At 37.4% G+C, this 18566-nt stretch overlaps 1 protein-coding gene across 7 annotated transcripts in view; it reads right to left on the bottom strand.

The window, feature by feature from the left end:
* st18 (ST18 C2H2C-type zinc finger transcription factor) overlaps positions 1-18566 on the bottom strand; it is a 75361-nt gene that overhangs the window by 9282 nt on the left and 47513 nt on the right. For all 7 annotated transcript variants that reach the window (XM_017723287.2, XM_017723289.2, XM_017723288.2 and 4 more), the window contains 10 exons: positions 12811-13512; positions 11273-11407; positions 8693-8783; positions 8118-8210; positions 7515-7723; positions 6599-6798; positions 3172-3417; positions 2073-2185; positions 1727-1789; positions 569-637 (listed from right to left, as the gene is read on the bottom strand). In XM_017723287.2, the coding sequence (XP_017578776.1) occupies positions 569-637; positions 1727-1789; positions 2073-2185; positions 3172-3417; positions 6599-6798; positions 7515-7723; positions 8118-8210; positions 8693-8783; positions 11273-11407; positions 12811-13512 (1921 nt within the window). The remainder of the gene's footprint in view (positions 1-568; positions 638-1726; positions 1790-2072; positions 2186-3171; positions 3418-6598; positions 6799-7514; positions 7724-8117; positions 8211-8692; positions 8784-11272; positions 11408-12810; positions 13513-18566) is intronic.

Raw genomic sequence — 18566 nt, 5'->3', positions numbered from 1 at the left:
GAAATCGTCTTAAATGTAGTCAATTTATCTTACATTTCTCATTTTGTTATTACTGTAAGAATATTATAAGATTATTAGAATTTTTTCTAAACATTTTTTAATTTGTCATTTTAATACATGTAATTATCTCACTGTATTGGCACATAATTGTTTGCTGGTTTTAAGAAATAATGCTTGACGCAAGCAAGATTATCTGCCAATATAGAGAGATAATTTGGGACAGAGTAATGCAGAATTAGAGTTAGAATGAGTAATACAATTCCTTTTCCAGGAAGTAATGAGTAAAGTAATCCTTGGTTTTTATTGAATAACTACCCCAACGCTGGAACTATATTTACATTAGCATTAAGTACAGTCTACTGAGCTTATGCAGTTTAAAAGTCAGCTTTGGGAGTATATCAACAAACCTTTTGCCTTCCTTACTCTTTTTGAGTTTCTCCGCTGCACTTGGGGCACTTTTCAACTTCCAGAAAACTCTTTTCCATAATATTTCCAACATGTCATTTGACCAGGGGTGCCCAAACTTACAGGACTGTATATATCTAAACAGGTATTAAATAAAGCTTACTTCAGTTCCTGTGCATTGGCAGCCATCAGTGATTTGAGGGTCTTGTCAGCTAATGGGCATCCTGATATACTACAAAATACATTGAAAAACAGTATTAATGGATTTGCAAGATTTGTCGTCTCATCTTTGTATAAGTAAAACAAGTAGTGAGACTACATCACACACCTTTTTCATTTGGTAGCTTATGTACTGCAGACAAATATTGCAGCTATTATTTACATCCATTTTTTTTAGGTATTTAGGAAGGTAAAATGGGAATTCCACAGATTTTTCCAAATTTGTATTTAACTAAATGGTTTAGATGTAACAAGTCATTAGAGTGGTTTGATGGGAAATACTCCATTCTAGAGAATATGGCTACATAAAATGGTTACATTTGCATTGTAAACATTGTGACCACTGGTTCTTATCACCACCACTGTAACAAAGTCTGAGTAGCAAAGTTTCGCTACAATGAACAACTGAACATCAAACCACCCTGACTGCTTTGCTGACATGTCATTGAATTATACAGAATGTATTTTTAATCATGGATTTTCCCTTAAATCTTGTTCGTCTGCTGTGGCATGAGCTCAGTGGCTACTCCCTGATACAGAACATATATACATCCTTCAAATATATAATTTCTCTCCAAAATGAACTTCACAGGAGAAATCAAAAAGTATGTAAAGAGATTTTATTCTAAATTATTTTGGAGCATTTCGATTAATCCATTCATTGAAATAATTTATGTAAATGACAGGTGTTTTGCTCAAATTATGTAGAAAAATAAAAATCGACAAAAATGGAGATAAATGGGGTTTTTCTAGACAATGATGTTATGATATTGTATCTATGCAGTATTAGGACATTAAACTTAAGCAAACATCAGCATTTCCGTCATAAAAGAGCTGATGGGAAGAAGTAAATTTGTAAACACATCACTATCTCTTCAAAAATAAACAGGGACTCTTATAAGTGCAGTTCCCTTTACATGGACTGAACTGTGGAAACAAATAAAAAAGTCTACAAAAAGTTGCAATTGTTATGATCGATTCATGCATCTATATGAAAGTCCATTCAAATGTGATTTTTGGAAGTTGTGAGTTAAGAGAGCAGGGTAATGAGGCATGGATGAAAATACTGATGTACTGATGTTCACCAAGAATCTTCTCTTACCTTCTGTGTGATGCATAATTTCCTGTCACATGGCCACTCCCATCACAGCCTGGTGTTGGACAACTATCATGCAGATCATATATTACACATGTAAGCTTAACAATCTCTTAAATAACAGCAATCAGATGTCTCATAAAAATGAACCAAGGAGGTTGTTTGAGTTACACAGTCAATATTAATTGTTACTGCATTGCATTATGAGGTATTTGTCATGCAGTATGACAAAGTCCATACGTGATGATTCTATTTAAATGGAAATTTGTGGTGTAAATGAAGGCCATACAATGAACAAATTTTCTGAGTAAGAAGGCTTAAAAAAGAATTCTGTGCCACTGTGTGTCCACACCTCATCAGTTCTTTCTTAGTATCTCTTATAAGCATCTTGTTCTTGACGCCGCTCATGCTTGTGTCTCCGGAGAACACTTTATCCTCGAGTGACATCCTCTCCTGCTGCTCCATCTACAAGATAACCAACATCACATGTAAATGCTAAGCATGTTGTGAAATTATCTAAAGGAAAATTACAGTGTAACCTGGAAAATGGCATCTGGTAAGCTCGCCAGCTGTAGTGGCCCGAGCGATGTTTGACGTTGCTTCAGTATTACTGCTAAACTCCTATTACTAAACCATATATCCATTTGAACTCTCTTTTAATCCCTTGTAGTATTTATTATGGGTGTAAAGCCTTCGGATTGACTTCCTTGTTATTATTTTTTTAAGAAAGTATCTAAGAGCACCAGATGTCAGGAGAGGAATCAGACAGCTGATAGACAGCTGTGTTAACTGTCTGGATTTGTTAGTCGATACCAAGGAAGATCAAAATTATCAGCTTTTCAAGAACATTCTCTTCCAATTTCTTTTCAGTCTGATTTAATGCTGTACTGCCATATTGCTTGGCATACTACAAGGTTTGCTTGTGAATGAGTTTTGCCAAAGCACATAGGTTTAAACACATAAGTCTGTATTTAAGAACACACAGCACATGAATTGCTTGTCAGCCATATATAGGCATTTATAAATGCTTATGTCAACAACTATAAGCAGCGTTATTAGTGTTATCAGTTTAATAATCTTAAACTACTGTGCTATCAATTAGGCTTATATAATTTCTTTTTTGAATATCATACTGTTCTGTGGGTTGCGGACTTGGGCTGCTTTGCTGTCGTTCATAACTCTTACTTTTGAGCTTTAGCATTTTTTAGACTGAAAGGCTTCCAAAAAGGGAATAATATTTCCAGACAAACTCATTAAACTTATAAAGTCATTAAACTTATATTTGAAAGTTTTATGAAGAACTTTGTACTTGTCTCATTTTTTACTCAAATTGTACTTATTCCACAATACTTGTAAACCTTAATACAAACCTTAAAATTCAGTCTTTGAACTTAAAAACAGATGAAAAAACAACATTTACAGAGCATGTTTAGACTTCAATTGCTTCATACTTCTTTGTCCTGCTGAAAAGGTGCTTTGCTGAAGTTGAGTGGTGTGTCCCAGCCCTCCTGCTCATAGACAGCTCTATAGAACGATGGTGAAATCTGCAGACCTTCTGCTTTGGCTAGAGATGAATCGGGAGGAGTGAAGACCGCTTCGCCTAAAGCAGGCATGACTGGAGATTCCGCAATCTTCTCTTTCTTCTTCTTCATGCTGAGGTCCAGAGTACCATTCTCATCTACCTCAATCATGGAGTCCTGAAAGACAAGTGGAAAGATATAAATTATGATGAGTTTATGAGATTATGTTTTCTAGATTATCTTCTGTATAAGATGCCATGCATCGATGATGCAATACATATTTTATATTCTCCTTCTGCTCTCTCTCATGATAACAAAAAGAGCCTAATAGACACACATCCATTAACACGTGCATTTACACATTAAAGGCAATGCTTCTTGAAGGGATTAAATAATATATATATAAACATATGTCTGTGTGTGTGTGTGTGTGTGTGTGTGTGTGTGTGTGTGTGTGTATGCATCACACAAAAAAGTATATAGAAAGACTACAGAAAGCACTGCTGCCTGGTGGTCAGTGGGTAGGAGGGCATTTGAGTGAGATATAAGCTATGAATCAAAATCATTTGAGCTGTATGAAATTGCCACCTGTCCATAATTTAGATGTGCATTTTTGTACTTGAGTGTGCAATTCAGTAATTCAGTACCTACTCAAAGTCAAGTCAGTGTAACTATTAAATCAGTATTTACATTTTTTTCACATAAAGCTATAAATTAGCCATTTGATTTCACTTCCTTCATAATTCTTCAATTAAATATAAACCACCGTAGAAGAATTTAAATACATGCAACTGTATTAAAAATGCCATGGAATTTTTGTATCAGTAGACTGGTATGACCAATATAATGAGATTTTCTCCTTCACTTTTTCAGGGACAGCTGTACTGTCTGGTTTCTAGGACACATAACCAAGATGGCAGCTGCAGATGATGCTTCTAGGTCATTGGCATTAATACAAATTAAAAGGCTTAACATTGCTTAATGTCTAAGTTTTCTCGTCAACAGCTGCGTCAGTTGGTGTTGATGTGGCGAATAAAGGGGAATGTGAGTTTTACATGTTAATTAACTAAAAGGGAATTAACGTTAATCAGTTAACATTAATAGATAAGATGTAAAATGCAGACAACATTTTACCATAAAAGGACACAAAGCAATGTCTCATTAATAACATTATGTTTCTCTTTTTTCACAGTCAGAAAGAGTATTCACATGCTTCTAACATTTAACAAAAATGTTTTAAAGGACTAAAAAGCTTTACCTTAGTTTGTGTTTCAGCACTTCTTACTGATCTCTCTCTTTCTGACACTTTGTTGGAACTCAACAAGCTTGTATGGCGTTTGGAGAAAGAGAGCGACTTGGCACGAGGCGCTGCCAGTCGAGATACTTAAAATGCATACCGACATTTCGAGGCAGACGTCCACAGATGACAGAGCAGCTAACACTGTTTTATTCATGCGCTCAGTTTGTACAGTACCTGCTCTCTCTGCCCACTGAAGGCTGGGCCTTCAACGCGGGCCACTTGCTGTGTAGGTGTCTTAATCGTTTCTCACCACACTTCCGCTAGCTCCTCTCCACATCAAGCTTCAACTCGCTGAACCCTCACTCACAAAGGCCAAGGAGATGTTTTTTGATGGACTGGTGAAATGGTCTCCATAAGCCAAGTGTAAATACAGTACTATGCAGAAGTCAGAGACCACCCTTCATTTACTTCATTTCCAGTGAAAGTGCTCATTATGTACGTTAATAATTTTCCAGGAGATATTTCAGAGGCTAAGCCACTTGCATGAGGAAGTAAAGTAAAAGAGTTTCCAAAACTGGAGTTTTTAAAAATTATTAAAAATTATTAAAAGATACAGAAGAAATGGAACTCCTAACAATCTTGCAGGATCTTATAGACCACCAAACTGTCTCCATCAGCTAAACAGTATTTTAAGATTTCACCTTTGAGAGACAGTAGAAAATCAAGCTCCTCTCTTGCTTCAGTTCTGAAAAAATCCACAGGTGTTTCTGTCCATCCTTCCACTTCTCTTAGATAAGACAACACTATGGGTCTGAAAGGATGAGTAGCTGTTAAGAAGCTGTAACTGAGGGAAATAGACAAAAAAAAGGAAATTTGCAAACCAAACTAAATAGCTGGTGGGGTTCTCAGAACAATGGACTGGCCACACCAGTTGAGTCCAGACCTCAACATAATTGAATGTGTTTAGGATTGCTTGGATCATGAGGAGGAAATGCAAAAAAGCTAAATATGAACTTTGAAGGTGTGGAAAAATAATCCCACAGATTTCATCTGAAAAGAATGGAAGCTGTAATAAAAGCAAATACACACTAAACACTGGAAAAAGTGTAAATTTCTGTTGAACATATGTTTTCTGCTTTTTCCTGATGCTGTAAAATTAATGACTTGTACTTAATGTCTGTTTTGACTGGAAATTAATTAAATGAATGGTGGTCTCTTGCTTTTGCACAGTACTGTATATCTAGGATTCTCAATGTGATGTACTTCTCTTTCTGTTGTTCATTCTTTTTCTATTTGGAGTGTGCATATGTATCTGTGTTAATTTCATCTATTGATGTATTGGCTTTTAGGAGGATTTAATCTTGAGATTAAAAGGCTCTACTGTAGCACATGGATTGTAACACCACACATGTACGAGGCGAAAGGTTTCTGTAGAGGAAAACGTAATGGCACACATGGAGTCTTCCGTTATTTAATTTGAATAAAAGAGTTCTGCCGATAAATCCCTCATCTGATTGGTTTAATCCAACTTCGGTAGATGGTCTGTTTAGAGATGGATGCTAAGGGTTGATCTGACCAAGCTTATCCTGGATAATATTTTACTTAGCAAAATATCTTCTGCCATCTGCAGCTGAGAGAAAAAACACACGCGCACACACACGCGCACACACACACACACACACACACACACACACACACACACACACACACATGCACACACACACACACACACACACACACACACACTTTCCTACAGCCACAAGACCCCCTAGCATTACCATAAAAGTATAAATCAAATGCTTCGCCACATGTTTTACAAAAAGCCTCCTAATTGTAATTGAGAAAGAAGGCCTGATTGTATTCTCCCCAACTCCTTTTGATGTGATTACACAAATTCTCCTTTGTGTACATTAAAGCTTTAGGGGCACGGAGGGGAGAGAAAAAAAAGAAAAAAAAAACTCTCTTGTTGTTCTGCCACCAGAGACACACAGTTCTCAGTGCCAAAAAAAGTGTCTTTTGATGTTCTCTCTCTCCTTTTTCATACACAAATCACAGTTGCCTCAGAATGACCACATTAAATACCTTTTTTTTCCCCCCCGAGTGCTCTAATTTGATTACCTTTGTGGACTGTGCCAGAGGCCGGGCGGTAGGATGGGCCTCGCCGTTGTCCCGGTAACGGGTAGAGAGGTTGAGGATGGCGGCAGCGGCCGTACTGGACTGGAGGGCGCTGCTTGGGGCTTTAGGGTGGCCGGGGCTGTGGACCCCAGGCATGGCCACACGACCACCCGGACCCAGAAAACAGGGAAATTGTGGAGTGGCTGAAAGAGAAAGAGAGGGCGCTAAGGGTTAGATCTTGTTCAGAAAGAAACATTCATAGCATTCATTCATTTGTTTACCATTGACACTGTAGTCTTATGAAAATCATGCAATTTTTTTAACCTGTTAAAGAAAGGAGATTGTTTACAGAAAACAAGAAGTCAGGAATTATTTCTTTATTTTAGCTATACTATTTAACCCTATTTGCATAATTATAGACTAAATACCCAAGTTAAAGAATAGTGATTTACATTCTGTATAAAGGTTTAAGACTACATTTCTGACTTTTTCCATCTCTTTTGATGCTAAACAAAGCCATTGCTCAAATGTAAAATATGTTTTTTCTTCTAGTCAAATTCAGACCATAAATACAAAAAAATGTCCCCTAACACATAGGTGGTATAGATTTAAATGTAGATTTAAGAACATGCACTTTAGAAAGAACTTCTCTGCTTGTTTCAGTGAGATATATTATATATTATTACAAATTACACCATGCTTTTGTTATTGCCAGTGATAAATGTGATTCCTAAGGGGTAAAAAAGATAATACAGGCAAATACAATCATTTGGCTTTGCTAGCCTTCATATTAGCAGCAAATTTAAAGTAAATGTGGCACTAAAAAAGTGCAGGCAAAGAAGACGACGAAGAAAAAAAACTGCCATCACAGAACATAAGATACACTAAGAGTACAAGCTGTCCATGTTTGAAAACTCACAGTCAGGGAGATGCGAGGTCTCTTGGCTCTGATCTGGTGCCATTTGGGCTTGCTTGCCGAACACCTGAGCATCAAAACTGGCATAGTCGAAATGGCCCTTGCTGAACTTGTCCATCTCTTTGGCCATGCCAGCCTGCAAGGCAGCCACAGGATGAGCAAACCGATAGGCCAGCTGACTGAAATCAAACTTCTTCATCTGAACCAACGGTCTGGAGTGGAGGAAAAGAGTAGATAACAGTTTAAGTCACTGTTTACAAAGCATATTATAAAACCCTATTACTTCACTATTTCACTGCCAATAGTACTAACCAACTAGACATGCATTCATCCATCCATAGACCAATGGGCTCTTCTCAAGACTAATTTGAATGTGTTAAAGGATGACTTCAAAATCTTAAAGCGGAATGTAGGCAGGAAAAAATTTCAAACTATATATAAAAAAGCTATATGAAACGATGGCTTCTAGATAGAACTTCTTTTGGGGCTATTCATTGAACAGATTACTGTTCATCCCAGACCAACACTATGAAGTCTCCACTGTAACTACTTCAGAACAAAATGTAATTCTGAACTGTGTCTAAAAAACAAGTAGAGATATCTTACCTTGCCATCCTGTCTGAAGTCTGCCTACATTTCGACAGGTCATCTTGTGGTTTAGAGACTTTTTCTGCTGCAGCAATTGGGCAGCCTGAGAGACTGCAACAATAAAACAGGTTTAATTTAACACAGGAATTTCTGCAAACATTTAATACACAATAAAATGTTACATTTAACCTTATTTCACAAAGACACTTTAGCCAGAACTGAAAGGGAATTACAATAAGGATTTTTCCCTCTTTTATTGTTAGTCAGTATATAATTTATCAAGCTGATTGTTTACTGCTTTTTAATGTGTTATAATACTTAATAATATGTTTACTGTTTCAAAACACGTCTATCATGAACACAGATACACCACAAATAAAAATATATGGAGTGTCCTTTAAAATTAGGTGAGCCATTGTGTGAACTACATGCTGTGATAAAAGACTTGACTCTTGCTGGACACATAAAATATGAGGTAGTTTAAATAGCAACAACACTGCCACTATAGCCATAAATGCAATTTTGGCCAAAGCTCAAATTATGCAGCTGTTTGGAGCCTTCCTTTTGTTTTGATCTGTTTTAATCAGGCGTACCTCCGGTGGGTGCTGCGGTTACTATTGACATGACCTCTTCCTGTGCAGCCTGGGGTCGGGCACTTCAACACATTTTCATGCATGGCTAGGACTATAGAATGAAGAGCACAACTCAGTTTACATGAACAAAATAAAACCTTAATATATACATTTATACAGCAAACATATGTATATATATATATATTCACTGCCCACTTAGAAATAGCTACCTTGTACTTCTAACCACTGGTCACTTTGTTACATCCACCTACCCTATAGCTCTACTAAATAGTTGTGCAATTAAAGATTGAAGACTGTAGATCATCAGTTGTCAAGCACAATTTTACTTTCATGAGAAAAAGTCAGGACTAAAAATTTCCATTTAAAGGGTTTCATTAGTTTTAAGTCAGTAAGGTTTCATAGAACTTTGTATAAATAACCCATGTTATGCCAGTAAATGTGAGTATAGTTAACTCAATCATTAGTTAGTCAGACTAAATCTGACTTCTGATCATTTCAAGATTTACATTATATTAAATTCAACATAAACTGGAAATTATAACGTATTTTCCATGATGCATTTCCAAGGTGAATCATGGTATTTCTGTTCAATGATAGGTGGGGGTGGTAGGTGCAAGAATTGAAACATGATTGGTTAATATTATTTTCCCTTGCACTAGGAACATTTTAAAGAAATGCCAGTTAGTTTCTCTACTACGCACTATTTCTCTGAATCATTTTGTATACATCTTAAAGATTGTTATGCAGAAAGTTTGAAAAAATGAAAGTTTATTTTCCTCACCCGTAAGTCAGTATAACAAAGCTTAATTGAGTAATCTCAGCAAATGCTGGCAAAATAAAGTTTTAAATAAGATGATTAATGACTTTATAGTGACCAGATATTATTTGGCTGATAGATAATTCTTAGCGCAGAAGTGACACTAAGATGGTAATGTGTGTGGCTGGCACAAGAACAGTTATGTGCACAGAAACTGACCACTGAGGAAGGATGTAAGGATGGCTAAAACAACAGATAAGGCCTTGAAATCTTTAACTGGACACCAGCAAGGTGGTAAAATAAAGTAGGGGTTTCTAATAAAGTGGGTGGATAATGTGTGTATACATACTATAGCTACAGTATCTTTGGTACTTTGCAGTAATAAGTGATTTTCAAAACTGCATATTAACATATATTGAAACTATGTGGGCAGTCTACTGAACATAGTATTTAGCTGTGTTTTGGCATTGAGAAACATGAACCAACGTGTAGATTATTCACTTAACAGCAACTGACTTCACAAGAACAGGTTACTGCTCTTCTCGTTTTGCCACCAGAAAGTCTATTACCCTTTCAAATATCAACAAGAAAACAGACCATGCCTACAAAAAAGTAGCATTTGCTGTTTGGGACACACATGTAGTTAAAGTCCTATCCAGTATACTTAATAACTTTTCTCTTTTGTCCATATTTTTCAATTAGTTTGGAGGATGTGTCCGTTCACTTATTTCCAAATGCTACATCCGCTAGTCCTTTGATTTGTGGAATGCTGCCGCTGCTCTAGGAGTGCACGCTTTCATACTGAAAACCCTTAATTACATTTGCTGTTCCTTTTGTTGTGTCCCTGTTTAATGGTGAATGTTTGTGTTGTTTTCAAATGGCAAAAAAAAAAAAAAAAAAACAGCGAGAGGGAAAAAAAGTGTTTCCACACCATGATGCTGATTTGCATACCACAGTAAATCAAAAGCAGTGGACAAAATTCAGTGCGGACTTTCAGAAATGATGAATGTATTCTAATTGTTTTTACTTGTGCCTTCTGTGCATCCTCTTGCTTTAAATATACTTCATTTCGACTAAATGTAAAATCAGAAACATATCTGTATATAAACGTAACATTATAATATAATTACAATTGTAATAACAAAATGTGTCAACGCAGTACTTCATCAAGCTGTTTTTTTTTTCTTTACACCGTTGAGAATCAGCAGCTGCCCTTCACATAATGTGAATATTTCATAACCAATGGACTAACAGTATGGTCCAAAATTACTCCAGATATACAAATATATACATTTTTGACAGTGATGATGTATTAGAGCTTTTTTGTTTTTGGATATTATCTCATTGAATGTGACATTACTTCACGGCTGATGCTGAGACAACATTTTCTCACAACATACTTTATCTTATAGTTATGATGAATTCCATTCATTGCTACGAAAGCCAATGAAATTACTGTAAGGATGCATTGAGCAAAAGTGGGACTTCAGATAAGCTGGGACAAATTAGCTTAATACTGCATTCTGTAACTGTTCTGTAACTTTGATCAAAGATCAAAAATATCCAAATAAAAACTACATTCAATAAAGTTTAACATTTATATTTAGAAGGCTTGTGACAACTCATTACATTACAAAAGGTTCGAGCACAAAGCTTTTAGAGTGACCTGGAGCATTTACCCAAAAGTAAATGCTCATCCTATATAACTGCAGAAATTTGAGAATTTTGAGCTGTATGTAAAACTGCTCAGTGGACTAACCAGTGGACTGGTAAAAATGCCCTAGTATCTGTAATAACTAGAGAAAAGCAATGGAGTCACTCACTTTCAGGAGGCACTCGAACTTTGTGGGGACATCCGGACAAGCTTCTGTGATGGGGGTACAGTCCAGTCACGTGACCTGTGCCGTCACAGCCTGGCGTGGGGCACTTGATGTCTTTCTTATCTGTCCGTGGAGATTCTGTAAGATGACACAAACGTGATTTTTCAACAGCAAAAAGATGCAAGATTTTCTTTGAAAATCTGTGGCAAAACATCCCTCACTGTACACTTCCACCATATACACTGCACCATATGCTCTGAAAAGCATGTTGGGTCAGATTGTGTGTATTAATCTGACATTAGTTAAGGCTGGAATCTCACACGGGGCATTGCTTTCTTAGTCCAGATACACAGAAAGATTAGCCTCAGGGATTACCCATTAAACAGCACTCAGTTGAAGAATCAACGTCAAACACCAGAGGTACTTTACGAGGATTTATGACTTATACCCAGGGTTAAATATCTAGCTGATGCCTATCAAAATCCAATATTACAAGCTGCAGAAATGCCATCAGAAGATTTTCTTCTTTTTTTAATACTTTTTTTTCACAGACACATTAGTTATTTACTACTTCACTTGTTGCCAAAATGTTTTTTAGTATTTAAGAGGATTTTGTTTATCTACCCCTCAGAGTAAGAATATGTCTCGTCTCCCCACCCCCAGCCCCCCATTTGTTTCTGCACTAAAGCTGAGAGTGGTCTTTCTTGCAGTTTGGTGACTGGACAGTGTTTAATATACTGTGTGTAGAGTGTAGTGCTATGGAGGTCCATTGTCTGAGTATGTATAATGAATCTGGGGGGATTATGCACACAGTAAAAGCATCCTTTACACTTGAAGGGCATGTAACTGGCAACAAACTAATTTGATTACAATTAATGTAAATCTGGGGACAAGGTGTTAGAAATGTAGTAACTTGTTCAGAAAAAGAAAGCAAGCAAAAGCTAACTTCTACAATATTTCTCTGAAAATGCTATTGCACTATAATGTGCTTATCTTATAGATTGTTGTGTATATCATGTTTCACAGTCATATAACAATAACAAAAGAAACAACCTTCACAATAGCACATAAAATTTACAGCATTTTGTTTGGTACTGACATGATTAAAATACAGCTAGATCTGTTGTTCTTGTTTATGTAATCAATTCTCTACACAACAAAGAACATTCTTAACTAAGTTGTCATATATTTTTCCCAAATTTTTCTCAAATTCTTGATCGCTCTTTTTTAACTTCATGAATGATTGAGCTAAACTGCTGTAGCCTGAATATGAATATGTACACAAAAACAAAATGGGCTGTTTATGCAGCTTTGCTCCCATCGACTGCATGGACTAGTGGGTTGAATGGTATTTTTAAAAATAACAGCATCTACATACTACATCAAACTCTTTTATTAAACAATGTAACACACTGTTTTTTTTTCACTGAACCACTTCTACTGGTGTATTCATACCATATAAAGTTGTCATAAATGGTGTAAAATCCAAAAAACAAAACAAAAAAAACAAGGTTTTAATAATATGACATTCTGTGTCCAACCTTTGCTGCTGTGGTAAGCCACCCGAGGGTCCATCTCCAGCAACCTCTGCTGCCTCCGCTCGTGGTTGACCTGTTCTAGGAAGAAGTGGTCCATATCCCTGTAGGCATTGTGGAGGACCTGCCTGTGCTCAGACTTCAGGGCCATGGCCTGCTCCAGGAGACTGAGGTTGAGCCGTGCACGGTCCAGTTCCAGCGGCCGGGCAGCCAGTCCGAGCCCCCAGCCGGCCAGCCTTTCGTCCAGCCTGGGCACCTGGGGCTCGTCTTCGCTGTCACTCAGCTCTCTGCTGTAGGTGAAGTCCTCCATCAGCAGGCCACCTCGGTTCACATACATGGAGAGGGCCTGGTGTCCCATGCGGGGTCTCCTGGGAAGGCCATCGTCTGCAGGGCTGGGGCTGCAGTGGATACCATTGGCCAGCAACAGAGGAGGTGGACTGGTCCATCCGCCTTCCTCCTCCATATCAACATCTGGGCCTTTTTCCTGAGACGGGTCACAAGACGCCGCAAGTCTGTCGGGGCTTCTTTCAGCAAAGTCTTGGTCCAGCTGCTTCTCAGCATACTCATTCTGTGAGTCGGAGAACTGAGCAGGTAGGACGGGTGACCCTTCACTGGTGCGCTCTGAGCACGATAGAGAACTGTGGGACTTGGCTCTGGCATCGGGGTGAATGTGGTTGAGAAGAACATCACTACTGTCCAGATCTTCATCTGGAAATCAAAAGCATAGTACAGTTACTATATGCTAGGTATCACAAAATACAAATATAAAAAGAACTCTTGCATTATTAACAGGGGTAACGCACTACATGTAATACTTTTTCTGTAATGAAGTTGTGCAATGCATTTAAATTCTTGACACATGACATTTACAGGCAATAAAAATTGTTATTTGTGTGGATCAAGTCTAAGAAAATAACATTTGTGTAGGTCATGTCTCTAAATCAGAACTGTCTGTAAACATAGATCGCTTGTACCTTATATTTAATTTGTGTACACATGCACTACATGTGACAGCTGTATGCATGACTTTTATTGTGAATACGATAAGTGCAGTGTGAACATGGGAAGCACCATCAACTCGAAAAAAGAGAAATCTGTTGATGCATCTAATCATGCTAGTAATAAAATGATGAAGTAAAATCCTTGTGCTGAAGAAGAGAATGCCCAACCTCATCTTACCAGGACAGGCTTTTTAAATTCAGTAGCGGCTCTGTAAGCTTAACATTTTATTCAGAATGATTTCATTTCAAGGCACCAGTTTCCAAACTATGTCTACTTATTAGTTTCTTTATTTTCAATGTTTGCAGTTCATAATTGAGTATAACTGGCTCTGTTTTGTTCAAAGGCAGTAAGGGTGACGGCTTTAAAGTGATGTTTATTTCTTTCTAATAAGTTACTGATAATGCTAACTGTTGGTATTTGTTTATGATACTGTTTTGATCCCACAACCGGGGAAATTCCATCTCCGCATTTAACCCGTCCATGCAAGTGAAACACCACACACACACTAGGGGGCAGTGAGCACACTTGCCCGGAGCGGTGGGCAGCCCTATCCACGGCGCCCGGGGAGCAATTGGGGGTTAGGTGTCTTGCTCAAGGACACCTCAGTCATGGACTGTCGGCGCTGGGGATTGAACCGGCAACCTTCCGGTCACAGGGCCAGATCCCTAACCTCCAGCCCACGACTGCCCCAATGGTATGCAGTTGGTATGAATGTGTGAGGAATTTACAGAGCAGCACAGTGTCTTGATCAATTATTAATCATTATTATGGAGTGGCTGCTGTAAAACTACTATGTAAAGTACAGTCATATGCAAAATTCCATATTTTATATATATATATATATATATGTATGTAGTTACAAGAGGAATAGACAAATAGCACATAGCGCAACATTATATTATGGCAAGTCATAGTAAGAATATATGCCCCGCAATTCATTTCCCAGTCGAAACAAACATGAACTAAAAATATTTACAAGGTTAAGTTAGCATTATGGTATCAATTCAATATTAAGCAAATGTATAAAACATACAATGCAGAATGTTCTTCTTCTTCCATTTAATTCAGAGAGACTTCAACTGCTCTGAAGTCCAAATCACTTCATATTTCCTAAACACCAGAGCATCATCCAGCTACAATTCTTTCAAACATATTTTCCCAAAATCCCCCAGCAGTAATCAACACAAAACAAGAGCTAGTACAAGACTCTTAGATTGTTTTTGCTTCTTAGATTTCCACAATTGAATTTGAATACTTGACACAGATTTGGATTAAGGGAAGGACAACACTAAATGTGACATTGGACATGAATTTTAAAATACAAGTACAGGCTTGGCAAGGCAGGGCAAGAAATGAGGTTTCGTTACTGACTTTAATGTTAAAAAATACAAATGAGGACAGACTTTCAGAAATAAGCATGTAAGAGCAAAAAGAGAATAAAGAGATGTTAAGAAGATACAAACATCCCTCATGTCCTAAATGTTACAAGGAAGCATTTGCTCTTCATCCCAGGACAACCATTCAATAACACTGGGGATTAAAAAGCATAGAAATAGTCGAAGGACTGTAGAATGTAGTGTCATGGGGGATATCTATAGTTCAAAATGTAATTCCGCACACAAGCAGTCATTGTACATCAAAATAGGCAGAAGTGTGTTCTCTGTAGAGGACGTGTAACTTTCTAAGTGAAAATCAACAAATCATGTAATTTGAACAGAGGTGCCCAAACTTTTGGTAAAATTAGATGATGTTGGTATGAGTGCATGATACCAAAATACAGATAGCCAAAAGCATGTTCTACCTGAATCTGTTTAACTACAGAAAAAATCTGTGTTACATTTGATCCCACATTAGGTCATACCCCTCTCCCATGCAAGATTCTGATGGGACTGTATGACTATGATAATGACTTTAAGCACAATACCTTTTCATCAAGTTCATATAGTTTCTTCTACTTACAAATACAAAGGTGATGTTAATTCAAAGTTTAGAATCTGCACATGCAATATAATTTCTCTGCTTGTTTCCCTTAGCTACGTGTTATTCTCAACTTAGAAAAAAATTCTAATCCTAACCATCAAATGAGCTTCACCGTTCATCATTTGTTAATGATTTGAGCCTCCGTAGATTATCTAGAGAAGACTATCCAGACTGGCATCCATACAGATTGTTTTACTGGGTGGTGAGTAGCATGATACGGTGTACTTTAATACTACAAAACATAAAATACTGTATAAAGCTGAGTTACTTTAGCATTTCATAAGTCATTTTTGACACGCTTGCTGACATATTATCAGGCTGTATCAGTCATTTTTATTGGGCCAGACAGAGTGGACCTCTTAGCCAAACAAATCTCCTTTAAATGACTCTTTAGAATCGAAACAAGCCCTGATTATTATAAGTCATGGTCAATGATTAACAATGGAAAGCTATCAGCTGGATTGATTCAAAATCCATTTCTGATCTCAGAAAAAACTCTGAAACTTACTTGTGGGTTAAAGCTCTTTGGCTGGGAGGATTTTTTTTAAGTCCGAATCAATCATGAGTAGGCGATGGATCTATCCTCTTAGAGTCTTTCCATCACCCAGCCAACCATACCCAACCGCTGTGACCAAGAGCAACGTGATTGGGTTGATTAGATATTATGGCATCATTTAGTTTTTTTTTGGAGGAGGGGGGTGCTCCTATAAAGATAAATCCGAATGGAAGCATTAACAGACTGCTACTAGTCTTTAAGAGGGCGCGCAGTAGCCCCCGAACTTAATCCCCACCCGAAATCAGCACTAAATGGGGATAGAAAGCTTGCTAGCGCTCAGAATTTCTGCGTTTTCCTGCCAAAAAAAAGGCAACTGAGCTTTAGAGGAGTTGAATGTGCTTTTCTGATTTACTCAGAGCGTGTCAAAACCGCAGCGTACAGCACGCAGGAGGTTTTATACAGAGGCTTTACCAATAAGGGGGCATATTGATACCACAAAAAATGCTTTGAAGAGGTAACATTTTGACACAGCTCAAATACTTGCAAATTGCATTTGAATATTCGTATAGTTTGTTTCTGTTCATGCTGTTCATGAAAGTGGACAACTGTAGACAGAAGGTTTATACTAAACAAGCAACACAAATACACACATACAAACAAAAGACAAACAATGCCAGTGGTGTAACTAGGATCTTATGGGTCCCAGTGCAAAAACAATTACTGGGCCCCTTTGAATTAATAGAAGAATGACTATGTAATTTGCTTGTGTATCAGTATTGTTGTGTTTGAAATGCGTTGATGGTCTCAAGGCATGCTGCTCCACCCGTTAACATCTAACGTATTTAGTTTTCCAGACAACATATAACTTAATACAAATAAACAAGTACAGTAAAAATAACATGCTGTTTGGCACTGAAGTTATTTATTCTGAAGGTTACATAAATACAGTTAGAACACCTGACTTTTCACTGCACTCCAGCCATCGCATGGATTTGATCAACTCCATTAGCAGCACCTGATTTGAAGGACTGATTAGATGAATTAGGTGTTGGATAGCAACTGAAAATACTTTATTGCATCCAGGGGAGATTTAGAAAATGGTTTAAATAACACATCAAATCATAATGGACTTAGTATTTGTTTATTTCCATTTATTCTAATGTAAGTGTTTCTGGAAAAAATAAACCCTGATGTTTGTGTTCGCCTAAGTATTCTCTAACTTCTCCAAAAATATTAATTAAAAGTTGGTTCTGTCGGGTTCTGTTTGTAATCAGTTGAAAGATAACTACGCAAAGAAGCAGACCCTGGCCTATTTTTGCATGCAAAGCTGGACGTGTCATCAAACTCTATTAGGTAAAGACTGAAAATCAATAATGGAGATTTTGGGCTGGTGGTGGATTAATGTGATCTTTCCTGACAAATAGAAGCAGCAGCTAGCTAAGTGTTCAGGTGAGAAGAGGAGGCTAAAGACTGACCTGTTACTCTTTGGTTTGCTGAGTTAGTTGTCCTGAGGACAGCACCACCTTTCTTTCCTCTTATCCACTTTGCAAACTTGTGAACATGAACTGCACTTCTGTAGGCTAATTACAGAATTGTACTACACATCTCTGATCTAACACCATTTAATCCATGTATACTGTGTATGTGCTTTAAGAAGACCAATCATGTAAAAGGGGGCAGGAGGGCATGAAGTTTTTTCAAATATTATTAGTTGTGGCTGCACTGTGCTCTAGCTTAGTTTATCTTTTGCGCAACTGACAGGTCAGACTAATAGCTAGGAAATCTCCCAGTACTCCTAATGGGCAATCAAAGCCTAACAAAGTAAGTGGCCCTTTGCAATGGGTCCCAATGCAACTGGCCACCCTGGCCCTCTTTCTAGTTATGCCATTGATTTATGCTGTGTGTTACTGCTCACAATACCGAGCAACTGATTGTATCACAAAAATACTTTGCTGTCATAATTTGCTGTCAGCCCATTTTGCCATTAACAATGTCCCCATCCAATTTTTCCCCTCAAACAAACCCAGTCAGTTCCAGTCACTTTAAAATTCTGCTGTAAAATCAATTAAATATGCTCTGAACAATATATTTCTTTAATACCTACAAATACACCACAGTTTTGCTTGTGCAGTGCTTTTTGAGAAGCACAGATTGTTTTTCACAGCCTTTTTTTATACACGCTACAACTGCTTTGTTGGTGTATTTTGTGCATTCCAACTTGTTCATAAACCTCAGAAACACAAAACAGCATCATATAAATCTTGTAGTTTAAGAATGCCTTCAA

This window comes from Pygocentrus nattereri, chromosome 3 (genome assembly GCF_015220715.1).
Source record: "Pygocentrus nattereri isolate fPygNat1 chromosome 3, fPygNat1.pri, whole genome shotgun sequence".
NCBI lineage: Eukaryota > Metazoa > Chordata > Actinopteri > Characiformes > Serrasalmidae > Pygocentrus > Pygocentrus nattereri.
This window is presented reverse-complemented; position numbering and strand designations above follow the sequence as displayed.